This window comes from Xyrauchen texanus, chromosome 22 (genome assembly GCF_025860055.1).
Source record: "Xyrauchen texanus isolate HMW12.3.18 chromosome 22, RBS_HiC_50CHRs, whole genome shotgun sequence".
NCBI lineage: Eukaryota > Metazoa > Chordata > Actinopteri > Cypriniformes > Catostomidae > Xyrauchen > Xyrauchen texanus.
In genome coordinates, this window is record NC_068297.1 from 10,794,771 (window position 1) to 10,822,147 (window position 27,377).

General features: G+C 35.7%; 1 protein-coding gene across 2 annotated transcripts; it reads right to left on the reverse strand.

Moving 5' to 3' along the window:
- Positions 1 to 1,704: 1,704 nt before the first annotated feature.
- Positions 1,705 to 26,966, reverse strand: LOC127662093 (serine/threonine-protein kinase VRK1-like). Of its 2 annotated transcripts, none has more exons than XM_052153066.1 (13): positions 26,878 to 26,966; positions 25,764 to 25,933; positions 25,240 to 25,295; positions 22,085 to 22,154; positions 21,471 to 21,558; positions 16,936 to 17,044; positions 16,709 to 16,801; positions 13,051 to 13,183; positions 11,098 to 11,218; positions 10,839 to 10,897; positions 6,108 to 6,280; positions 4,199 to 4,292; positions 1,705 to 2,539 (listed from the first exon to the last, which is right to left on the reverse strand). In XM_052153066.1, the coding sequence occupies exons 2-13, from the start codon at positions 25,927 to 25,929 to the stop codon at positions 2,526 to 2,528; spliced, it is 1,176 nt and encodes a 391-aa protein (XP_052009026.1). In that variant the 5' UTR covers positions 25,930 to 25,933; positions 26,878 to 26,966; the 3' UTR covers positions 1,705 to 2,525. The 2 variants fall into 2 exon arrangements, with proteins under 2 accessions (XP_052009026.1, XP_052009025.1); XM_052153065.1 differs by lacking the exon at positions 1,705 to 2,539 and adding an exon at positions 2,549 to 2,824.
- Between the last annotated feature and the right edge of the window lie 411 nt (positions 26,967 to 27,377).

The window sequence follows — 27,377 nt, forward strand, 5'->3', positions numbered from 1 at the left end:
TGTATATATATATATACACATACATATATATATATTTATTCTGATACACACACACACACACACACACACACACACACACACACACACACACACACACACACACACCATTCTGATGGTTGCCGTGAATATTAACTGAAGCTCATGACTCGTATCTGCATGATTTTATGTATTGCACTGCAGCCACATGATTCGCTGATTAGACAAGTATATGTATATTAATGTGTACAGGTGTTCCTAATAAAGTGCTCGGTGAATGTATTTGTATAATGGCTGCCAAACAGTATTATACACAAGTTTCATGTTACACCTCAAAAAAATAAAACCATGTCAAATGACTACAATTAATACCACACTAAAACTTATAAAATGTCCCAACTCTCCTTTCCAAATAGATTTATAAAAGTTAACGTTTGCCATCCCCTGAATATGAAAGTTAGCACCTTTTGACATGTCAACCTCTATTTAAAAACTATTTTAAAAATAAATAAAATAAAAAGGCAACCATCTTGGCATTCCATTACCCCCACAGTTGCACACAACTCTGAGTGCACTACAAGTCAATAACATAATAAATGTAAATACAAAACCATTCTTAAAGGGACAGTTGTCACCATTTACACAAGCATTTGGCAACTGGCAACTTTTGGCATGTTGTTCCAAACCAGTATGACTTTCTTCCTAAAACGAAAGGAAATGTTACTTACATGGAGAGGAAAAAAAAAATAATGGAATGAAGTGAATGGTGACGGAGTTACATTCTGTCTAATATGCATATTCCACAAAAGTAAAAATAATCTGGGTTTGTAACAACATTAGGCAAATAACTATTACAGAACTTTCATTTTTGTGTGAACTATCCCTTTAATAACAACCAATTCCTAGAAAGCCAGTCAAACCTTAGCTGAAAATAAAAAATTTCAATGTTTCTAAGCATGTAGCCCTCCACCAAACCCCAACAACCCACGAGAAACTCAGAGAAACTAAGAGAGTGGACATAAACACAGGTCAATCAATGGCCACAGTCAGGCCCATTAAAGCAGCATGCCCTCCGGTGACCAGGTGGTCAGGTACAGGTGGTAATGTTGTGTTTAAGTTTTGTCTCCCCCACACACCCTGCACTCCCCAGCTCTGCAATCATTATGTACTACTGGGCTACCTCCTACTGCGGAGCAATGGCTGTGCGCCCTGAAGGTCAGTGGCGAGGAAGGTGAAGCAAGCACACAGGGGTGCACTTTAGTCCTCACCGCTGGAACAATCGATGCCGGCATCAGCTCAGGGCTCATGCAGCTCCACTCTGAAAACAAGCATTAGAAGACACATCTTACACCTTCACTTTTCTTGCTGGGCCAACTGAGTCTAACTAGAGTTAACAAGGCAACCAAGGCTGCGGTCCCTCTGAGCAAGTAAACAGGAGAGGGTGCAGGCTGGGAGATTGGCCTCAGAAGAGCTTGGAAATGGGGCAAATTGGGTATAAAAGCATGTATGACAGTCTTAGTGTAGATAAGAGAGAATTGCTACATCTGACCATTGACACAAGACAACGGACAATCTAAAAATTGAATTGGAGATAAAAGAAAGCTCTAAGTCAGGGTTTGCTTTCCATTTACCATCCTAAAGAGATAGTTCACCCAAAAATAAAAATTCATAATTCACTTACCTTCACATTGTCCAAAACCTGTACAACATTTTTTCTTTGCATGGAACATTAAAGGGTATGTTATGTCGGTTTGCATTACTTCAGTGACATCCTGACAAATTCAAAAACAAAAGGATGTGGCTGAACTTTGTCGTTCACTAAAACATAACGCAGGAGTGTATTGTTTAACGGTATTTATTACAAGTGCATTTCCCCAAACTCTTTGAAACATACCTCTACTCTTAAAGTCAGAATACTGTACACATGCCATATCTATTATTCACGTATTATAACCGCGACTCATCAAATTATTCCTGTCCTCAATGTCATATACATTTTACTGGTATTAAAAAGAAAACAATTTGCGATGATATTTGGGCCTAAAAATACACATGCACATGATGTCAGTTTGTTTCCACAACCAACAGCAAAGTTACAATAATTTATAACAGGTGGTACAGCCACAATTAACTTTTAATGATAGCTTTTTTTATACCATTTCCTTGCTGAGAATGGCAAGGTAAGAAAGACTCAAGTAAGAGTGACATGGAAAGTGGGACCCAAGTGCTAGTCTTTTGTCTCCGCCTGATCAAAGGGCAGTTGAGTGGAAAGGCGCAGAGCCCCCTTCTCGAAACACACATACTCGTCTTTGCGGCATCTGCCACACGTTCGCTTGCCTCGATGCAGGTATCAAAGACCAGCTCGCCTCTCGACATTGGAGTGCCAGCCGCTCAGCAGCTTTCATAGCACAACAAGGAGAAAGTGTGACGGGGGAGTTGGGACTCTGAGCTCCTTCAGGGATTTCCTTATCAGGGGCAAAGCAATCCCCCCTGGACCTCATCCGCACAAGCTTGATTATTCAAGGCATTACAAAGAAGATGAAAATAACTCACAACTCAGTCACTGAAAAAAAAAAAAAAAAAAATCATATTTATTATTTTTTCACTGTGAGTGTGCTCAACATCCTGCTAAAGTTTAAGAAAAATACAACCACTGAGAACAAATACAGACCATACAATTTAAAAGATTCAAAAAGGAAAAAACTAGAGCAATAGTATGAAGAGTAGGATTAAAGATTCTTCTTTGGTCTTCCTCTGCTTTTCTTCACCACAGGCTCTGAAGAGGCCACAGATTCCTCCATTGCCAGACACTTTCCAGTACTTGCCATTTTCTTCACCCCATTGACTTCTGAACAGTTGTCAAACAATGTTACTAATATCTACTGAAGTAACAAGCATTTACAAACGTTTGCTGTACACAGCATGTTAAGTTGTTCATACATTTAAAAACATGTTTCCTAATTCCACTTTTTACACATCTTAATGCTAAGAAGAGTCAGTTTGCAACATCATATTCATAATTTGTGTGGTTGAAGGAATAGTCTGGGTTTATTACAAGTTAAGTTTAATCAACAACATTTGAGCAATAATTTTGATTATAGGACTGGGAAAAACTTTTCATTTTTCGATATATTGTGATCTTCAATTTAATAATTTGATAACGATTTTTAAATCTCAAGCTCGATCTTTTACTTTAAGCGCAACCCTCTACTACAATGAGAGGAAATCACTCACATTTGCAAGCAAATTTTGCACTATGTGACTAGCCAATGGCTGGTGAATGTTCAGATTTCACTCACCAGTGATTGTGTAGTATAGTGGGGAATAAGTTCAGCAGTAAGATCCCTTCACTGTGTGTTAAGACTAAAAGTTTTGTTTAATTTGTTCTGTGTCCAAAGACAAGATCCGGGCAACACTTTTGTCATTGAATAATGTCACTTTTAATACCCTTTCTGTTCTTTACAGTCTGTCGTTGATCAAAAATAACAAAAACTAAACAATTCTAATCATACACTTCATGGATGAGGAAAAGCCATTAGAATCATCTCTCATTAATATGAGCTCAAATGGCAAAATAGACGTTATAACTGAAAAATACCCATATGAATCGATATTGAGTAAAATCAGATTAGAAAGCTTGTGAATTGAAATTGGAATCAGGAAATCTGTACAAATACAGGGTTCTAGTTGAAGACACAAAAAATTAAATTTTCTTCAACAGAGGCAAAAATTGAGGTTACAGTGAGGCTCATTTAATGGAAGTAAATTGGCAACGTTTGTGGGTTTTAAAAGGCAGAAATATAAAGCTTTTATTTGTGAAAAGTTTTATAATCCACAATTTGTGAATTATTCAAGATGCAAAGTTATTTACGTTGTAATTTTCACAGTTATTTTAGGGTTTACTACGTTACATCATTATGGCAACAAAGTTGTAAGACTTGATATAAAAATATATCATCACACCACAATCATGCTATTGTTAATATCCAAATTGTTTACATCTTATGGCTATGCATCTGAAACAGTGAGTCTTTTAATGTTTACAGATTGGCCCCTTTCACTTTCATTGCAAATGCTGGAATAAAACCCAGATTTTTGATTTTAAAGAAAAGGAGGGACAAGCGAAAATAAACAGACACAAATGCTGGTGATTTGCTGGAGATAAACTTTAAAGATCAAGTCAATATGACACAGAGACGGCATCATTGAGAGGATGGCTTACCCTTCTTTGGAGGAGCTCGCCTCTTCTTTGCCGGGCTGCTATCAGTTTCGTCATTAGACTTCCCTTTCTCCACCACTTTCTTTCGCTTTAGATTCTTCGAGACAAAAATGAAGACATGAACAGATGAGTGGAAAAGAAAGAGCATTGGTCAAATCACTTGCCTTGAGCAACCTTGGAGGAAGTTCAAATCAAATATTAAGAAGGTACCTTTGCTCAGTTTACACATGGAAACTATTACGTTTGCCTTGAGCCTTTTGAAAGCATTTGCAAATGTAATTACGAATCAGCTATCCAGTATGGATATAAATCTGGCAAGGAAAGAGAAAATTATTTAAACGTCTAATGCAATATACTGTATGCATTTTGACACTGATGATACTGGGAACAAATCAGATTTCAATGTTAAAGCTAGCCTTGAAACTAAAGGTCTGGATGTGAAATTGCCAGAATTCCAAAAAATAACACGTAGTCGGAGTTAATTTGTACAATTTCAAATCAATCAAATATCCTTGTTTTTTTCCCAATGAAAATTCTAGCTTAGAACATAGGAAAAGTCCTCAATTCAAAGAAATCGTACTAACCGAACCAGGGGTTATGAAGAAGATGCACTTAACGACAGCAATCAAATTCTCTCTTTTCTTCACTCAGACTGCATAATGAATGCTCGCCCCTCTCTCGGACTTGAACTATCATCCTTACCAGCCCCCCCTCACATTTCCCTTCCATTTTGCCAATTGCTGCCTCATGATTACCATCCAGACCCTGCTGAGCTGAACAGATTGGCTCGATAATTACATACAATAACGGCAGTGGGCAGGTAACCCTCAGCTGGCATAGGCCAGCTCCCTGGTGGCACCTTCCATATGCAAACTGCATTGTGGGAAGTGAGGAGAGTCCTTCCCCTCCCCTGTCGTAAGTGCGGCTCGCTGATTGCTGGCCAGTGCCAACTCCAAGGTTACCGTGTAAGCAAATTTGTGATACATTAGCAGGGAATAAACGCAGGCACTCAGGACCTGTCTGTGGGAGGAAGAGGAGGGGGGCAATCGGGATAAACACCCGGGCACTGAGGAGAGCCTGAGATGCATAGGGCTTTGTTGCCAAGAGCTCTTTATGACGGACCCCATGAATGAAGCCACAGTCTTATAGTTTTCAGAAAGTATATGCAAACAAGGGCATCTGTGTGTGCTCAGATGTTTTGTTTTATACTAAATCCATTAAAAAAAAATATACAAAAGAAAGCTTCAGGATAATTTTTTTTAAAGCAGGTTTAGCTTGAAATTCAGGCTTAAAGGGATAGGTCACCAAAAAAATTAAGATTCTCTCATCATTTACTCTTATGCCATCCCAGATGTTTATGACATTTTTTCTGCTAAACAAAAAGATTTTAAAAGAATAGATCAGCTTTGTTGGTCCTCACATTGCAAGTGAATGGTGACCAGAGCTCAGAAGGTCCAAAAAGGACATAAAGGCAACATAACAGTGATTCATATGACACTAGTGACAATGACACCATATGACAATATATTAAAATATTAACATCATGGCACTTCATTGCAAAGGTAAGGTAAGCAACTTTGTGTGTTGATCGAAAGAAGGAATCTAAATACGCTCAAGACAGATCTGTTAAAAGCAGCTGGCTTTAATTGTATTTGAAAATCAATGCACTTGACAGCAGTTCCTACTCACCCGAGAAATTAGTCTTGGATCGTGTGCAGGCATTTTTAAATTTGAAACTGCTTTCAACAGGTAAACAAATTATAGAATGTTGAAATGGGCTCATTTTTAAAAGGTAGGCTTTAAAAGCAGAATGCCAGAGCATTTTGAATGTGCTGTGTTTTTATAGGGAGAAATGAATGAGGGTGTGTGATAGAGGCTGCCTTTTTGACGTTTTGCTGAAGCTGGTTTTCACCTTAACTGAGGGCGGGCCCGTGCCATTGGCCGAAATCGTGAAGTCCAGCTTTCTGTCATCAGTCACCCCTATGCTCTTCAGCCCTTGCAGTAAAATTCCTTGCAGTTTTGCGTAATCTGGCTTGTCCGTGTATCCAAGAGTCTTGACCTCTTGCATGAACTTCCCCATTTCATCTGAAATTTGAGATTGACAAAATTAAAACAATTTAATCTGTAAATACAAGAATAAATGTATTTGATTGAACAGCACACTTAGGGATATGAGCCATGACAGTATATACCATACAAGGATAGAAATGTGTAAGCCAATAAAGAATTGTCTATACCGTATAATCACTGGATATCCAAGGCACTAAATAGGCATTACAACATGGTAATGTAACATGTAAAACATTTTTGAATTACTAGTAAACTGACTTTAACATTATAAATACTTATACCAAGAAATAAATGACTCATACTTTGATTTAAGTTTAAAGATGTATCAAGATGTATACTACTAAATCTGGATCGAGGAATAAACTAAGAGAAACTACTTCTGCGACTGACTGAAAGTTACATGGACCTCCATCTCAAAGTTCCACTAAACTGAACATGCAGAAGTCGTAAGTTAACAAAGCATGTGTGTTTGTGCTTTTAGAATAGTGCAGGAAAGACAGAGCATTCCTTGTAGGGCAGTGTATTCACAGAAGATGCTCACACTTTAACCTTCAGGCTAAGTTTAGAGGAGAGGGGTTGACGTTTGTCACTTTGTTCCTTATACTTCTCTGCTCACAAACTGTTGTTTACTGTCAGCTGCTAAAATAGTCACACCAAACAGAATTAGTCGTGATGGCCATGCTAACATTGCCGCCTCCTATCACCTCAGTGTTGTGATGCTGCATGTATGCACAAGACAACAGCCCGAGGAGGGATCTCTCCATCTGCTGTGCGGCTGTCACAGGGCTTAAGAACTGCCATCACATCAGCGACTGAGCAAAGGGAGCCAATGACATCTTTGATTTTTAAACGACACAAAGAAAGAACGCCCTAAAGTTCTGCAAAAGTACATGCTGCCACACAGTAACTGCAAAACTAGGCAACACAGAGGTCGAGGAGGAGAAGGGTGAAACAAAACTTATTTCCAAGTATATACCGGTATATACAAATGTTTTTGCAGTAGACAGATGCCAATGTTTAGAGGACCGGGTGGCTGATAATATATATATACAGCTGAAGTCAGAAGATTACATAAACTTAGGTTGAAGTCATTAAAAATTATTTTTTAACCACTCCACAGATTATATATTAGCAAACTATAGTTTCGGATAGTCATTTAGGACAACTACTTAGTGCATGACACAATTAATTTTTCCAACAATTGTTTACAGACAGATTGTTTCATTTTTAATTGACTTTATCACAATTCCAGTGGGTCAGAAGTGTACATACACAAAGTTAACTGCACCATTAAGCAGCTTGGAAAATTCCAGAAAATGATGACAAGTATTTAGGTAATTAGCCAATTAGCTTCTGATAGGCTTATTGGCTAATTGGAGTCAATTGGAGGTGTACCTGTGGATGAATTTTAAGGCTAACCTTCAAACTCAGTGCCTCTTTGCTTAACATCATGGGAAAATCAAAAGAAATCAGCCAAGATCTCAGAAAAAAAAAAAAACTGTGGCCCACCACAAGTCTGGTTCATCCTTGGAAGCAGGTACCATGTTCATATGTAAAAACAATCATAAAAACTATGGGACCATGCAGCCATCATATCGCTCAGGAAGGAGAAGCATTCTGTCTCCTAGATATTAATGTAGTTTGGTGCGAAAAGAGCAAATCAATCCCAGAACAACAGCAAAGTACCTTGTGAAGGTGCTGGAGGAAACAGGGAGACAAGTATCTATATCCACAGTAAAACGAATCCTATATCAACATAACCAGAAAAGCTGCTCATAAAGGAAGCAGCCACTGCTCCAAAACTGTCAAAAAAAAACAGACTACCGTTTGCAAGTGCACATGGGGACACAAAAGATCTTACCTTTTGAATAAATGTGCTCTGTTCTGATGAAACAAATCTGTTTGGCCATAATGACCATCGTTATGTTTGGATGAAAAGTGTGAGGCTTGCAACCCGAAGAACACCATCCCAACCGTGAAGCATGGGGGTGGCAGCATCATGTTATGGGTGTGTTTTGCTTCAGCAGGGACAAGTGGTTCACAAAATTGATGGTATCATGAGAAAGGAAAATTATGTGGATATATTGAAGCAACATGTCAAAGACATCAGCCAGGAAGTTAAAGCTGTCTCAAATGGGTCTTCCAAACGGACAATGACCCCAATCATACCTCCAAAGTTGTGGTAAAATGGCTTAAAGGCAACAAAGTCAAGGTATTGGAGTGGCCATAACAAAGCCACAACCTCAATCTGATAGAAAGTAGGAGGCCTAAATACCTGAATCAGTTACACCAGTTCTGTCTGGGAAATGGGCCAAAATTCCAGCAACTTATTGTGAGAAGCTTGTGGAAAACTACTCAAAATATTTGACCCAAATTAAACAATTTAAAGGCAATGCTACCAAATACTAAATGTGTATGTAAACTTCTGACCTACTGGGAATGTGATGAAAGTAATTAATGTGATGAAAAAGATTAAATAAATCATTCTCTCAACTATTATTGTGACATTTCACATTCTTAAAATAAAGTAGTGATCCTAACCGGCCAAAGACATGGAATGTGTTCTACGATAATAGGTCATATTATATATATATATATACACACACACACACACACACACACAGTACTTCAGCAATAAAATACTGATACTTTATTGTACTGACATTTATTTACATTTTTAAGTATGCATTCATATAATTTCCTTCAGTTCTTTATTAATGAAGTCGTCGTCTAAAGAGGAACTCAGTTCTGTGACACTGTACTGGAAAAATACACTTTAATGAAAGCATATGCATATTTTACACTTTATTTACTTATATATACAGTGTATATATATATATATATATATATATATATATATATATATATATGAAAACAGAGAACATAATTCAAGAATAATCTCCATTTCTTACACTTGGGAGAATGTAATTTTGTAAGACAAATTCAAAAACGTTCAGATAACCCCAAAATTCATAAACCATGTATCTGCACCCCCTTCCACTCAGTTTAAAGTTAGTGTGAGAAGTTGATGGGAATAAGCACAAGGCTGATATATTAGTTCTAATTAAGGCTAAATCACTGGGTCCACACTCATTATAAAAGAGAGGAGGCCCTTGCGCTCTTGTTTGCACATCAGAACTAGAACATGAGTCAGCCCAATTAGCTCTTGGCAGACAAACAAAAAGCAATATTGCAGAATTCACAGGTGCCTCTGGTGTCTCATCACAGCCACAAACAAAAACAAGTCCATTTTGATCCCAATTAGCTGAGAGAATTTTTTCAAGATTTAAAATGACTAAGCTCTGACAATCTATGTAATTGATATTTTACCACCAAGTTGCATTCACGCTTTAAGACTAGGGATGCACCGATCCGATACCTGGATCGGTATCGGCTGTGATACAGAAGCTTTTAGACGGATCGGGTATAGGTCCGACGAGCCCGATCCAAATCTGATACTGTGTGTTAGTCGTGTTTGTTATTTTCAAGCTCCAAAAATGACATAAAAGAACCATAAAAACACCATCAAAGCATTTCGTATGACTTGTGCATTTTACTCAAAGCCACGTGAAGACGTGTGACAGCTCTGTAAAACACAAAAGGCTGTGCGCAGCGCATACAAAAGGGTATGCGCAGCGCCAGCACATTAGTGAATGGTGCTGCTCTGTTGACAAACTAACGCACAGGCTGGTGACGCACTCACGGCTATTTTTAGCCTTCACAGCAGTGCGAAATATTTGAGCGCTACTCAAGAACAGCATCTCAGATGTAGATGCTCAGTAGCTTGATTAACTTATAATATGCATTAGAACCGGAGGAGCATTTTACCAGAATTTGAATAAGAAGCTAATTAAAATTATACTGTGAACTTGCCTACAAACAGACACATAAAGGACTTTCTGGAGAGTTTAGAATGTCAAAATAAAAGCACAAGGGTTTAAAAAGTGCATGATTTAAAAATATTACTGTTGTATTTAAAATTAAAAGCAAATAATAATAATATTAATAAAATCTATTATTATTATTATCATCATCATTACCATTTGTTTACGATTTATAACAATATTTAAGTTTAATGGGTTCAAAAAAAGAACCGTGTGAATGAAAAGTGGACTGAAATCTTACAACTAAATTGAACAAAAAAAGAGATCTGAATCATTTAAAGTCCAGATGCAAGTTGAAAAAAAAAAAGAAATAAGTCAAAAATAAAACACGTTTCTTTTCTACTGAAGACTTGAAGACTGGAATTACTGGAATTTTTCTGCTACATTATCCAGTATACTAGATAATAATAAAGTGTTTCTTAATAAGCTATACATTAACATTGAAATAATATATAGTTAAAGGTTTGTTTCTTTACATATAAAAGAGAACTCCCAATTAGTTCCATACAATAATGTAAAGATATTCTAAACTGATTATGCAAAAAACAACACTGGTATCGCATCGGCTGATGCTGAACTTTCTGATATCAGAATCAGATCGGAAGAGAAAAAGTGGTTTTGGTGCATCTCTATTTAATACACCAAATATTTTGTATATAATCTTACAGAAAATTTGGTCTTTATCTCACCTGGTTTATTTTCTGTGGTGAAACAGCTTTTCATGAATTCATCAATATTGTCTCTACACCTGAGGAGAGGAATATTTAAAAGTGGATCAAAAAGTGTTTGTGTGTGGGAGTGTGTGTGTGTGTGTGTGTGTGTGTGGGGAGCATTGTTTTAATCTAATAAGGTAATTTTCATTTCATGCAAATAATGAGGTAAATCACTTCTTGCTTCACACAGAAGCACTTACACTTAAACAGCCACAAGAAAGGCAATGACACTTGCCTCAGTTTGGAGTCTCTGACATAGAGGGGATCTTGGAGTTTGTCCTCCCAGGGCAGACGACCACAGAGCCACTGGATCATGCAGTAGCCCATGATTTCAAGGTCTGCTCTTCTTGAAGGAGCTGAAATGTGATATTTACCCCAATAGAGAGGAATTTCACTTAAAAATGGTTAACCTGATGAGCTATTTTGAAGGAATATTTCAAATATGAATTCACAGTATCGGGCTGTGTTTTTAAAAAAGCAAGCTAGACATTTTCAGAAACAACTCTAAATTGTCATAATTTATAACATGCAAGTATACTTCACACTATGCAAAGTGCAGTGAAAAAGTATTTGACTCTACCTGATTACTTTTATTTTTGTGTATTTTTTATGCTAATTGTTATAGATCTTCAAACGAGATATATCAAAGCATAGGCAACCTGAGCAAACAAAAATTACAGTTTTCGAATACAATTTTTATAAAACATTTTATTGAAGCAAAAAATATATTCAACACCTATATCACCCATGTGAAAAACGAACTGCCCCTTTAAACTAAATACACACTTCCGATAACTGGAGATCAGTCTTTCACTATGCTGTGGTGGAATTTTGGCCCAATCTTCTTTGCAGAACTGCTTTAGTTCAGCCACATTGGAGCGTTTTTGAGCATGAACTTCCCGTTTAAGGTCCTGCCATGGTATCTCAATCAAGTTTAAGTCAATACTTTGACTAGTCCACTACAAAACTTTAATTTAGCTTCTTTTGAGCAATTCAGAGGTGGACTTACTCATATGCTTTGGATCACTGTCTTGCTGCATAATCCAGTTACACTTGAGCTTCAACTAGTGGACTGATGACTGGACGTTCTCCTTTTGGATTTTCTGTTAGAGAGTAGAATTCATGTTCCCCTCAATTATTGCAAGTCGCCCTGTTCCTGAAGTAGCAAAGAATCCCCACACATCACACTACCACCACCATGCATAACCGTAGTTATGATTTACTTTTTGTCTAATTCTGTGATTGATGTAACGGAACCCCTGTCTTCAAAACAGCTTTCATTTTCAACTCATCAGTCCACAGAACATTATTCCAAAATCTTTGAGGATCATCAACGTGTGTTTTGGCAAAATTCAGATGAGCCATAATGTTCTTCTGGGTCAGCAGTGGTTTTCGCCTCGCCACACTTCCATGGATGGCATTTTTGGCCAGTGTCTCTCTGATAGTGGAGTCATGAACAGTGACCTTTATTGATGCAAGAGAGGCCTGCAGTTTCTTGGATGTTGTCCTTGGCTTTTTTGTGACTACCTGTATGAGTCTTCACTGTGCTCTTGGATAAATTTGTGCTACTGGATGAGACCTTTTAGCCAACTTCATACTGAAGAAAAAGTTATATTTAGGTGTTGATTTGATTGATCAGGGCAGGCAGTAATCAGACCTGGGTGTGTCTAGTCCAGCTGAACTCCATTACGAATGCAATCTCATAGATTTGGGGATTTTGTAATTAAGGGGCAAATACTTTTTCAAACCGGTCCAAATGGAACTGGATAATTTTATTTATTGAAGCAAAAACTGTATTTTGTGTTTATGTTAGTTTTATGTTACATTTTGTTTAAATTTTTTAAACAATTTAGTATAAGATATACACAAAAACAGAAGAAATCAGGATGGGGGAAAATACGTATTACCAGTACTGTAAGTCTTGTGGCAATGATAGTGTACCAGAGCACACGCAAAAACAAATCCATAATGATTAGTAATTAATTAATATGCAATGCCACCCAATCAAATTATTCGAAAGTTGTATTGCAAATTTCATTCCAAACTATAGACTGTAGAAAAACGCAGCGGTTTATATGAATTAAGTTGCAGCTTCTGAACGCTCTCTAGTACATCTGCTGATTGCCAACTCAAATGCAACATTATTTTTAAACAACAATTTATAGATTGTATTAATCCAGTTCCTTACCAACTCCTTTGTGTGCATCGATACTTGTAAACTCTATGGTCCCATCATGACACCTCTTTGGGTCTTCCTTGTACATTTTTGGAACACCTTCGGGAGAGTTTCTATAAGCCAGTCCATAATCTACTAAATACACCTAGGTTTTGAAACAAAACCATGAAGCGAAATTAGAACCATGTGCTTCTGACATATTGTGTGACAAATCTGCGAAGCACCACTAAAGCAATTACGGAACATTAAAAAAATAATTTGCAAATATAACATTAACAACAGATACAACACATTTAAGTCAAGACAATAAAGTTTAACTTTAAAGCTACTGAAAAATAATTTCAAATGCATCAGCAAACAGATTGAATGCCAATTAGCACTATTATCATCACCTACAGAAGGTCTGAAAATTAGCACATTGAAATGCAAGTTTTCAAAGCAACAGGAAGCACCTAACAAAGTTCCAAAGATACCAAAAGAATAAAGCCTAACACAGGTGCATCTGTTAACTGAAAACATTGCAGCTCACCTAAAAAGCTAAACTAGGAAATCTGTAGATTGTTGTTAAATGCACAAAAACTTAAAATCAGCCTACTGAGATTAAGTGAATCAACTCTTCTATGTCCCAGAATCAAATAAATCTGTATGACAAGAGCTTTACAAAGCTGAAATTTATGACTAGGATTACTGACTGGAAACCTTTTGTATCATTGGCCAATACAATAAGACAACAATCTTTACAGTGAACAGAAACTAGAAGCCTGGGCAATTGAAACAAGTATTATAGTGTGCTGAGTCACCATTCACACTGTGTACTACAGCTAGACATGCTTATGACTGGCGGGAAAAAAAAGGATGCCTTCGACCTATGCTGCCAACTCTTAAACGTTGTGTGAGATCTGTATGTTAGAGTCAGCAATCTTACAAGAGTCATAAAGTCAAAATATTTTGTATGCATGGTTGTACAAAAGGTCGTACAAATATACCAGCAGTTTATGCAGGGTTGCTGCAGAGTTTTTATTCATAGCGTGGAACTATTAACTTTAAAGGCTGAAATACGTTGGGGACACTTATTTTGAAATGTCTGCACCTCACTGCTTCCTACAATGCAACTTACTCAAATAAACACTTTGCCTTTTCACTCTGAATGATGCAGCTCATGCATTTATTTAATCAGATAATCTTTTGAAGTTTGATAATCACATAAAGTCATACAAATTCCTGTATATAATCCCCAAATTTAAGACCTCTTTAAATGATAATCAAGACTTTTGTTGTATCACTTAAGATATTTAAGACTTTTTATGACCTTACATTTTGGAAAACTGATATTAAGAAATTTTAAGGATTCGCAGAAGCCCTGTTATGGGACTGCTCAAAACACTTTTTATTAATATTGTTCACTGCATGGTGATAATGTCCCAATAGACACTTCTGGCTTCATTAACACCAGGTTCATGTCTATGCTTTTCATTGGCTGATCAACCTAAAAGATGAAGATTCAAATTATTATTTTTTTTGGAAGTTCTGGAGCACAGATGACATCTACATTCATCAAGGTGCTTGTGGCTTTACTTCTGAGCTATGGTAAAAATTTTAACAATAGACAAAATTAACATTAATTTTATTTTTAATTAGATTAAATCTAATTTAATTCCTTAAAAACTGTTCTGAAGTCACAGGATGGTGCCTTACACTTTTAAAATTGTTCCAATCCCCAATTAATAGAAATACAGTATTGTGAGGAATTTCAATAATTAAGTCTCAAACCTGTTTGTTTCACTGTGTACATTATATACACAATATACACTTATATTCATAACAAATCGTAATAAATGTCAGAGGCAGAGAGAACACCGTGAAAGCCCTCATAGACCAGGGCTCGACATTTAGTGAGGTGCTTGTCCTTCAGACAAGTAAATTGGTCATTCACTTGTCAGAGTAAAAAAGTTGCAAATTATTCTTATTTTTATTTTTTTTGCAGTTGTATTCTAAAATTAGCAGTAAAAATGTCTGTTTAATGTTAACAAAATGCATTAAAAATCAAACAAATCTGAGAAAGTACCCTGTATATTTAATACAATATGTGGGTCATGACAAATACCACAATGGTAAACCTTTATCAAGATAGAAGATTTATCAACATATGAAAATTAATCAACTTTTTTTTACACTTACACTTTACAAGAAACATGTCTTACATCCCTGAGACATATGGAAATTCCCAGCAGGATATCAAATGTCAGATGGAACAACCCACTAAATAAAATCATAATATTCATGACATTAATAGTATTTGATAAAATTACTTTTACCACAAATTTGTATTTCTTTATATTTTAATAATACAATATTTTACAAAAAATGTAATCAGGTGTAAGGAAAATATGATATGAATACTTTTTACTTTGGATGTGTTCAAAATGTTATGTTTAAAACCACATGAAACCAATATAAATATAGTATAGTATTACAGTTCTAAGATTTTATAAATATATATATATATTTATTATTTACTTTTTAGATTGTGTAGACTTTCCATTTTCATTATGGAGAACCTTATTTTTGATGGACCCATTTATTTTTAAGACAAATAATATATTTTCATTTTATGTACATTGTTAATATTATAGTGTTTATATTGATTCACATGGCAGAGAATACCTGTATAGGTCATAAAGAGCTCCAGAGAGATCGAGATGAGAAATGTAACAGGTGTTTAAATGTTTCTCTTCATCCTGCAGCAGGTAGCATTACACAAATCATTTTTGCTATTTCTGCAGTTCTTGTCAAAGGTGTTGTATTATGACTTATGACAGAGTGCCACGATATGAAAGGCCGCAAACCTGGATCGCTCCGACTTTAAGTGCTTCCAACGTTGACAGCATTTTTGTTTATAAACAGGTGTGATAGTTGTATAGCATTGCTCTCTAAACACAGGCGCAGAAAAAAGAAATTTCACATGTAAAAAACACATCGCACGCACACACCAAATTCAACAAGCACCGCTGCATGAGAGAGGGAGAAGAATGCACAAAAGCTGATTTCCTGTATTCGAGCAGATTCTGGAATTAAGAGACAATACACAGAATCCATGCAGAATTTCAGGAACAGTATATTATTTTCACTTATATTTTAAGTGATAAAAGCTTACGCTAAATCACAAATAAACCCAGTATTTTTCATTATTAAAGATTTCACTTTGACTTGCCCTTGCAAAAATCCACTTGTAAGTGTTAATGTCAAGCCCAGTAGTCACACAGTAAGCAGCGACAAATCCCAAGAGGCCAAGTTTAAAATTGTGACTTAAAAAAAGCAGCTTAATAATACACCATTGATACATTATTAATCCTCAAATTAAATATTTGCCCCTGCCCAGCCCCCCAAACCTTATTGGCTAGAGACAGCTCCAGTACTGTCTCTAATCGCTCCAGTTTATGAGCAGAGTATTAAAGGATTAAATTATGTTTCTTTTTTCCACCCAAATCTCATTAAAAGATGGCAAAAAATACGACAAGTAGTTTTTAATATTGCAAATTATGGTACTCCAATTAAAAAGAGCATGAGCGTCCTGCATTTTTAAACACACACATACTCTCTTCTATGCTTGTAGAGCTGCATGGCCATAGCAACAGTCATCTGTTAAACACGTAGAAGGCTTGAAACAAACCTGATTGGGGTTGGTGTAGGACAGGAGGAGGTTGGAAGCTTTGATGTCCGCATGCACATATTCGTGTTCATGGATGTACTCAAGAATGTCCAGCTAGAGAGATGAAAGGTAATTTAGAATGAGAATTTATTATTATATGGGAATATAATATTTTCTCCCACTGGCTGTAATGTCACAGACAACAATTGCAACATACATTTATTTAGTCAATCATAGAAGAAACCTACAAGTCTGAGGCCCAGCTGAAGAACCAGCTTTTGTGGAAATTTCTTTCCATTTTCCTCAAACTTCTTCTGTAGATCTGTTCCAAATCGGTCCATGACCATAAATCTGTACCTGTCATGAGGATTTCAGTGAAACGATTACACTTTAATCTGGTCATCAAAAACGTCTGAAACGTCTTAAATATTTTAATAAGAAACAAAATACACAAAAGCTGCAAAGTTCATTATGTAATTCTTTAGAAAGCAGTATTTAGGATTAGGGTTGCAACGGTATTTCTGAGATTTTCACGGTATGATAACCATCTCCGAAAATATCACGGTTTCACGGTATTACACAATTACTATTATCAGTGAAAACAAACAGAATTATAATAAAAAATATAATGTAACTATAACATGTTATATAACTAAAGCATGTTAGTTAACATGTTAGCATAGCATGTTAAATTAACTACTAAATGAAAAATAACATCAGCTGTGTGAGCTTTTGAAGTAATGTCCTAAGATTATTAACAGTTAACATATACTGTAGGTGCACAACAGCGTGGCCGGACTGCTCCTGTCTGTACCTTTAACTCTGTGCTTTAACTCAGTGCTTCTCAACTGGTTTTGCTTCAGGACAGATTTTACATTGGAAATCAAGTGTCGACCTGCCATAGATTAAACATAACCTGTATTTAATGTATCCTGGGTTGCATTTCCCTTTATGTTGCATAATTTAGTTCATGGTTTTCCAGTACAATGTATCAAGTGACATTATTTTTGTTGTTGATGTCAACAACAAAATCTACAGGAAGTTGTCTCTCCCCCTTTTAAAAATTGAAGAACATATTTACATATATGAGCCCATAATTATCCCATTTGTTAACTAATATTACATATTTATACACATATTACACAGAAGGAAAGGCTCCTCATTACCATGGTTAAGTCAGTGTGCTAGTCTTAAATAATAGTAATATAATAATAAATGAATGTATTTGACAAATAAATATTAGCTGAAACACATCTTGAAACTTTAAAACTGTCACTGTTGATATAAAATGAGGTCTAATAGATTCTACCTTTAGATTATGTCAAATGAAACATTTTGTCAAAATATAACAGTTACTTTTACTCATGTAAAATCTTGAAACAATTTGGTAAAGGTGATGTGTGTAATTATTAATATTTTTAACTATTTTGTTTAAGGGGCCACATCGGGCTTTAAGTAGTGCATAGGGGGCCACATTGTATTACTTTTGAGATACAATGTTCTGCATTAATTTGGTTTTTGTAACTTTTAAGCCCAGAAATAGTTGTGTACTCAATTTTGTGTATCTGTAACTAGTGAGACTATTCTGCAATTGCCTAAAGTATTGTATTGCTCTACATATGTAAACACTTTTCTATCAGGCATTAAAAAACTGAATAAAGGCTGATGTAAAGGGAGCCAGCTGGTAGATAGCTGTGCAGTGTGTAAACTAGGGATGCACCGAAATGAAAATTCTGGGGCGAAACCGAAACCGAAAATCCAGGATGCACTTGGCCGAAAACCGAAACCGAAAAATGTTGTGTATAATTGTATTAATTTTATACTTTTTCATTAATTTCATGAATTTAATTAATCTGAATTGACTACAAACCAATAAAATAAAATCACACTTTTATTGAAAGTAGCACACCAAAATTGGACAAAAAATATATTAAAACTATATTAAATATTATTCTTCTTTCAGTTCTGTAAAAATCTAATTTTACAGATTTTATTAACAATTATCCAAATAATGTAAAGTTTTAGAAAACTATTATATGCAAAACAAGAGTCAAGAAATGAACTTAGCTAACATCTTTCAAAAAGTTTAAATATGCAACAGTAATTTTAATTAAAACAACAGGCAGAACACAGAATGGCAGAGGGCCTCTATTCCACTGATCTATATATATCTATAATATATAATTATAGATATATATATATATATATATAGATCAGTGCTCTATTCTGTTTATGTAAACGTATGTACACTTTAAGTGAAAATGATTGTGCAAAACAACAGTGCAAAACAGCAGTAATTGAACTAAATCCAACCTCAACTGTAAACGACAGATGTATCCTCAAGTGAAGAACAAGTGTAATGTAATTGCTATTCACATCATATTGGACCGGTTTCTATTTACCTACAAGTGACCGGTTTCTCTTCAAGAACAAAAGTTGCTAAACGTTCTGACAGTCTCTCCTGTCAGAAAGCTCATCAAGAACATGAGATGCTGCACTGAACAGTTTCTCACTCTCTGTGCTGGTGCTTGGGCAGATAAATACCTGTGCGCAATCCGCGCAAGCAATGGAAAGCCATCTTTGTTTATGGGACCGTAGTCAAGGGGATTGTCGCTTCTGGCGTAGTTCAGCTATACGTCTCAAGTTGTGGTGTAGCTGCGCTAGTTGTGACATTTTCCTGTAGAATCTCTTGCTGTATTCTGTATATATATATATCTTGAAAGTTCTGCTGAATAAACACTGCAGATCGCAAATTTGATGTCCTTATCAGAAACTTTGAAGAATTTCCACACCGCTGACATGATCGGCCTTTGTTTGGTAGCGCTGTGATAAGGGCTAGATCGATCCAGATTGAAATCTGAGCACTGAGGGGCGGGGCGAGGAGGTATATATTTTCGGCTCATATTTTCGGCCTTTTTTCTCCGAAAGTGCCATTTTCGGCCGAACATTTTCGGTGCATCCCTAGTGTAAACCTCAATCTCCTGACCTCAAGAGGTGCACTAGTGACTGATGCTAGAGGCTGTAGCCTTTAGCATCCTTGTTAGAGCACCCGCCTGCCACGCCAGAGACGTTGGTTCAAGTCCCGTACGGAGCGGGTAGAAAAAGAGCGTCACAACCGAGCTTATAAATTTATTTTACCGTCTCTACTTCCATGTTAATTTATTATTCAATTTAACAATCTCTACATCAGGGGGTCTGTTTTAATAAAAATAAAAATGAAATTTATAGAACTTTTCATGTTTGTCGCAAAGCAGGAGAATGTACTTGTTTTTTTCTAAAACTTTACACGTTTCATGCTAAAAGTGTCATTATGCGGGTCTCCTGGATGGTTTCGCATGTCAATGATTACCTGTTATGTTTACCTTGTCTTGTTTCACTGTTGCCCTTTTGTTTGCCATTTTTGTCACTTTTGCATTCCTTAGTTTTCACTTTTGTCCCTTGTGTAACTCCATAGTCTCTCTGTTAGCTTTCGTGTTCACGTTCATTGTTTGCACCTGCCCTCGTTAATTTGCCATTTTGCTTCTGTTTATCACCTTGTTATCTTGTTTGAGTTCTGTTTGTTCATTGGCCCCTTTTTCCTATGTTCATGTATTTATACCCTGATTTTTGGTTCAGTCCTTGTCTATCGTTGTTTGTTGTTAGCCTGGTATGTGTTCCCTGCCTGAGTTCTCCGTTTTTGTTGCCTGAGTTCTCTGTTTGTTTTCATTGTGTTTAGTTTTCGGTTTTATGTTTTATTTCCCCATTGAGGGTTGTTCCTTTGTGTTTACTTGTTTGTGTATTAAATAAAGTCTAACTGCATTTGAATCCATATCTCCTCGTCTGCCTCGCTGCTCAAACGTTACATTACCCCTCCGTGTGTCAATGATGCCGAGATCTACTTCTATATTTAATTTAATCACTGAGAAGGTTTACCTGCAAAATTAGTAGCACCAAACATCACAAACAGCCTCAAGAATGGACACAGAGTAGCCGTATAACACTTTTCCTTGAGCAGAATAGATTTGTTCAAAGGAGAAAGCGAGAGAAAGAAAACGTGCACTCACGTGCATGGTTGCCAGATTGCACAAAATAAGTCTAACATTAGACGGAATATTTCCAATTTGCGCAAGTATAAATCTCAAACTGGGGGTGATGCGTCTTTTATCTGACAACCCGGAGCATGTTAAACGCTTGCGGAGACGCGTTATGTCCCAATGTAAGTTAACTGAAATATCCAAAACAAAAAAAATATGCTTTTACGATAAATGAGCCACGAACCACATTAAACCATGTGGAGGGCCTGATCCTGCCTGCGGGCCGTAAATTGCCCATGTCTGCTTTAGATGTTTGCGAGATTATCATTAAATCTGCCTCGGCAGTCTTAAATATTCTATCACTTGGGCGGCCGCAGAAATATCTTCAATGGGAGAACCACGGCGTTGTTCTTTCCCTGCTGCCTGCGACCCAGTCCAAATAGACCAGTTGAGAAACACTGCTTTAACTCACACACACACACTCATGTCAGATCACATCGCCTCACTTCTCTCTGACATTTTATCCGCTGCGTGTGTGTGCGTGTGTCGCAAGTTGACGCGCCTGACAGGCAGACGAGGAGGAAAGGAGATGCGCATGCGTATGTGAGATTCTCAGTCCAGTTGCATTTTGTTCTCAATACCGTAGATAAGCAAATGTACGTGGTATGATAACAGTCAATTTTCAAACCGTGGTATACCGTGAAACCGGTATACCGCTGCAACCCTATTTAGGATTATCAAGATTTATTTATTTATTTATTTTTGCATACCTCTTACCACCTTTCTCGTGAAAACCAGATCCCCAATACTTTGGAACTCCCAAATACTCCATTTTCTTCGACTTCATCCAAGCCCCAACTTAAACAACAAATAAAACATTAACTATTTCACTTAAAGAAATAAACTGGCATATTATGAGATCACAACATAAGAATATCACACTATTGCATGCAATTTAACAATAATTTCATAAGTAAAGAAGGCAAATTATTCTGAACTTTTATTGCTTAAACTTGTTGATGCTCAAAGTAATATAAGAGTATTCCTTAGTGACCAGATTCTGACTGTGCTGCAAGGTAATCTGCTGGTGGGACAAATATTTACCAACATTACAATATTTCAATGAATAATACATGAGCATCCCTTAGTAATATAGCAGTTAATTGTCAAGGGAGACTGACATTTGGATTGTTATTAAATAAAGCGCAATGCTGTGGCCTAGGGGCAGCCATAGGAACCACAAAGGGCAGAGGAGTTGTGGTTAGTTTGTCTCCATAAGGCCCTCAATAGTGAGCTCAGAACTTTCTTTAATTAAAAGAGTCGACTTTTTTTCAATCCAGCTCATCATGCATATGAGGGTGTGTTTGCAGTCACAAGGGCATACTTAGATCAGGTTTGGCAGCTCGCATGTAGAACTTCAGTTCAGAGAAGAGAGGACCACTGTCACTTGGCTCCTGCAAGATGAGAGAAAAAACAATAATCAAAATGAATTGATTAAAAAAAACAACAACAACAACAAAAAACACTATTTTTGACATTTATAAACTTCATAACATACATCTCCCTGTATTTTGTGTCAACTCTGCTGTTTTTATTTTATCCATCTAGCAAAAAATGTAAGTTTTAATTACCTAATAATGATGTTTAGTAAAGGAGTTAAGTGATCCAATACATTCTATAAAAAAATAATTTCACACTAGTCTAAAAAGTCTGCCAGAGTTGACATATTTGAATATTTTTCCATTTTAACCATGAGTTGTACACTGGAGCCATTTTAATTGTTTTGTTTTTTTCCGTTAGGTGAAGCTGCCTCTATAACCTGAACTAAAATGCCAAAATTACTCCACAATGGGGCTGCAACTAACGATTATTTTGATAATCGATGAATCTAACGATTGTTAAACCGATTATTCAACTATTATTACAATGATTAATCATTAACTCTTAACCGATTATTCAGCTTGTGCCCTGACTTAAAAGGTTGTATTAAACTTGCTTACTAAAAAAAAAAAAAGGAGGACAAAATCATCTTTTAAAAATACCTCTAAATGACATTCACTGAATTAAAGAGAAAAAATACTTTAAGTTTAATTCAGTAAAGAAATTCACTGCAAAAATCCTATTTCAATCAAGTGTTTTTGTCTTGTTTTCCATTAAAAATACTCTAATAATCCTTAATACAAGATATATTTACTTGAGAAGCAACATATAAGATATTTAGACTTGCTTTAAGAGAATTTATCTTAAATATCCAGTAAGTGAATTTTGTATACAAGTGTATTTTTTTCACATAGTTACTTCTGCAAGTGCAGTAAAGACAAAAAATACTTATATTCAATGTCTGTATATATTATATGCTGCTGCTCAGGTGAATTAATCTTTTTTTAAAGGATTTTATATATTTGTAATATTTTTAAAATTGTGTATTTTTAATATTATATTCAACATTCTCAGATAAAAAACATTTTCGTCCGCAGTATTGTTCCTAAAGTAAATGTACATTGTTTTAAATGAGTTTTAGATATTTTTATTGGAAAACACGCCAAAACAAAACAAATCAAAAACATATTTTGCTGCAGTGTATAATGGGGTGAAGACTTCCTCGCTCACCTTTCTGCTCACTTCAATCTTTAACTCACAAAAAAATAAACTCTCTCTTAATAATAAAGCTGCGTATTGCCAATTTTCTTCACGATAAGAAATGCACAGTGACACTTATATTATGATTCAATAAGTCGTGAGCCATCACGTTATAATCTAGCTTTAGTAAGTGCGGGCTCGAGGGACGAGCGTCCCCGTGACAGTGTGTCTCTCAGCCGGGTGCAGTTTCAATCTCTTCCCCTTAGATCGGGACACTCGAGCAGCTCACAGAAGAGGAGCTGACCGCACAGAGAAATTACAGTTTCGGAGTAGACCAGCTTCCATATAATTTGAACTTTAATAAAGCTATAACACATTAAATATAACTGCATTTAAGATGTAACACCGGGGTGTTTCATTTAAAGAGCTCTGACTTCACTTATTCCACAACGAGAGTGCTTCTGTATTTACTTATTGGATATTTTTGTATAATTCCCCACTACTTTGGAATCTACATCACCTGAAGCTGTTTGGAAAGTTTAGAGTGCATCTGGAAGGGGATTTGTGTAATTCTTCCTCAGTCAGGCGCAAACTGCAGTGCTGTTCTTGCGTGTCATTATTACAGTTTATTGTGATCTCATGTTACGTTAAATGAGATCAAATGACTATTCGACAACAAACATTTTTGTTGACAATCTTTTATTATCGACGTTGTCGATAACGTTGACTAATTGTTTCAGCTCTACTCCACAATTCTTAACAGAAATTATCACAAAGGGATGACGGTGTTGACAAGTTAAAGCTGTGACCGCAGAGATTTAAACATATACGAAACGAAAACAATATAAAACTTATTAGACCATGTATCCTACTGTTGCATTTTCTATGAGCAGGAAGCGGGAGAGGGATACTTATAGTTATAGCTGACCATGCCATTGTCTGATTTATTCAGGATTATAAAAACAATCCTACCTTTCATTTAATATGTATATTTATGAATCTGTTACATTTTTTTGTTGCAACACTTTGTTTGGTAGTTTAGCATTGTGACCTCTTGATGAGGACAGGTTAAGTTACATGTGCTTTCAAGTATAGAGCAATTATTTTAAAAAAGAAGGGAAAAAACAAACAAACAAGATAACAAGGTGATAAACAGAAGCAATACATGGCCTCAGTATACACATTTCCTTTAGATTTAACTTTTTCAGTATTTCTTTTTAATTTTAAAAAGAGGAGTTTTGTATATATTAAATGTTTTATCCAGAATCTCAAGAATCAGTGAACTACTTTTTAGTCTTTATTTGCATTTTAAAGGCAAGCATGATTGTTTATCAAACATTTTTTTTAGAAATGTCTTTGAATTTCATAGGATTATTGATGACAATTGAATGACAGGAAAATCTCCAGGTGGTTAATTTAATGCATTAACAATAAGGGTTGGGTGATGATTTTGCATTGAAAATTAAATTAATTTATGTATCTATTTCTAAATTCAAACTGCACTCCAAACAAAAATAAAAAAATTAAAATAATGAAGTGATCAAAGAAAATTATATGTATACATTTACCGTCAGGCAAGTATTTGTCTAAACATTCAGGTGGAAAATTACTTACACAAATTAAGATAATAATAATTATAATAATGATAATAATCGCTGAAATATAAATCATGGTTCGAGGTGAAGGTTTCTTGTATCACTTTATGTTTTAATCACAGATTATAGGCTGCAGAGTTGTGGTCACATTGAACTGCTCTGTGGAAATAAAGCAAACTGAATGCAAAGTGCCTCTTGTGCTGAGATGTCTGAGTTCATTTGCAGCCCAAGATAAACATCTATCGGCACAGCCCCATTAACAATACAACAAAACTTCATGCATGTCAAATGAAGCCATACAATCAGTCTAAGACATCTGACATTCACCTGCTGTCAGTAACAAAAAGTTTAGAATATACCTTACCACTTTAATGACATAAGCCGCATCATCTCCAACAGATCTCAAAGAGTCCTCGTTTGCTGAAAGAATGACACATTCACAGTTGAGTAAGAGATGAAGAGAGAAGTCTTGCAAACTCAAACATTTGGATTTCATTGATACATTGAGCATCGTTGTTGTGAATTTTGCTGATGTAAACATGTCAACAGGGCAATGTTATCTCGCTGGCTGAAATAAATTAGGTTGTGTCAAAATTGCAATAATAACTTGTGACAGTCTTGCAAGCACAGGTAAGGATGAGTTGAATATTACAAAAGTAATTAAGGTGATTACATTGTGGCATTGTTTTCTTGCCAAATTGAAGTTTATGAATTTAGAACTGTCATAGAGTTACTGTCAAAATAACTGTTAGTCCCTTTTTTGTTTAACAGGAAAAAATGAAAAATTAAAAGGTCAGTGTATATATATATATATATATATATATATATATATATATATATATATATTATTAATGAACCCTGATATGCTTCAGCTTATTTTAATCTTACCGAGATACAGCAGGCCAAAACCTCCCTGTCCAACAGGTGGCCCAAGTTTCCATCTTTTCTTTGCATTATCTGTCAGGACTTCCCCTGGTGGGAATTCTTCAGCCAGTTTCCTCTTGAGTGGAGCTCTCTCTTTTTTCGCTGTACCTGCCTTGGCCTTGGGTGGCATTTTGCTGAAATTATTTTAGAAAATCAAAAGAAAGTATTAATAAGCTACATTACAACTGAAAATTGCATGCAACTAAAGTGAAATCACTCAATTTGCATAATCCCTCTTTTGTATATTAACAAACGGGTTTAGGTCTGATCTACATCACAGGTTTTTTTTTAAAGTTTTTTTATTAGATCTTTTCAAAGCATTATGAATTATTGCCATATTAACTTTAGTTACACAGCAAAATTGGGCTTTTGACATTACAGGCCTACTAATAGTTGCAGAACAAGTAAAAAAATGACACATTAGTGTCTAATAATACATTTTAAAAATAACTACATTGAAACTACAACATTCAGGCAAATAAAACCATCATATTATGCAGTACATTATCTCTTTTGCATTTAATTACCCTCCTAACTTTCAGCAGTATATGTGTGCCTTACCCCTTAATATTATGTATGTAGAATATTATTTCTGTTGTATTGTTTGTTTGTTTTAATGGTATTGTTAATTAATATTATGTATTACATCACATATAAAAGTTATTTATACTGACAAACCTATTAACACTCAATACAAATAAGGACGATCTAATAGTTTGTGTCTGATCTGTGATGACAATTGTGTTTTGGAAACAGATACACAGGTTCAATTTGCATTCTTGCCCATTATGCGGCTTGTTTCACATTTCCATTTAAAAGAAACAGATATTAAGAACCAGTGTTATTTCCTTCAGGAGTGATAAAACACTATTTTGATGCCGAACATTCTTATCAGAATGAGTGACACCGAATTGTTATCCTGTTTTTAGGGGAATGTGGAAACTGCGACACATGTATTTTATATCGCCATGATAGCAGAGATAGCTGACTCTTTACAATGGTTAGCTGCCTCACAATTATTAATAAACGCAAACGGACACGATGCTTCACCAAAGCGAATAGATACGTTTCCACTAACCTTATCACTGTCGCAAGCAGGATGTAACAGTTCTTCCTCTCCAAAGTTCCCGCAAAACTGCACTTCAGAGTGAGAGTCGACAAAGGCGATTGGCCAAAAAGAGCATTGCGTAGTTCCGGGTTTTACAAGGCATAATGGGATATGTAGTTATTCCTTTCTTTGTTTATGTATTTATTCGCAAAATTATCATGTTTATTTGATCTATGTTGTAGCATTTTCTTTCATAGAATTATTATAAATTATAAATCTAAGGCAGTGCCCCCTACCCATTAATTAAAAAGTAGATTTAGGATTTATTGATCACAGTCAAATTGTTTTTCAATTGGTAAGCATACATAGAAAATAAAAAGGACACTAGCCATTAAGTAGAGGTAGCATTGATGGGAATTGTCTGAATACAATTATTTGACTAAAATGTAAACTCCTCGACATGACAAGGGCTGTAAAAGTTAACAGTCTTGTGTTTACTACAATTACCACTGCAATTAGAGTGAATGAAT

Coding starts and splice junctions, on each gene's coding strand:
- LOC127662093 (XM_052153065.1), bottom strand. CDS start 25,929: ATGCCACCCAAGGCCAAGGCAGGTACAGCGAAAAAAGAGAGAGCTCCA. Junction 21,559..22,084: donor AGCTGCCAAACCTGATCTAA/GTATGCCCTTGT, acceptor TTGTTGTTTAAG/TTGGGGCTTGGATGAAGTCG. Junction 10,898..11,097: donor GTCAGAGACTCCAAACTGAG/GCAAGTGTCATT, acceptor TCCTCTCCTCAG/GTGTAGAGACAATATTGATG.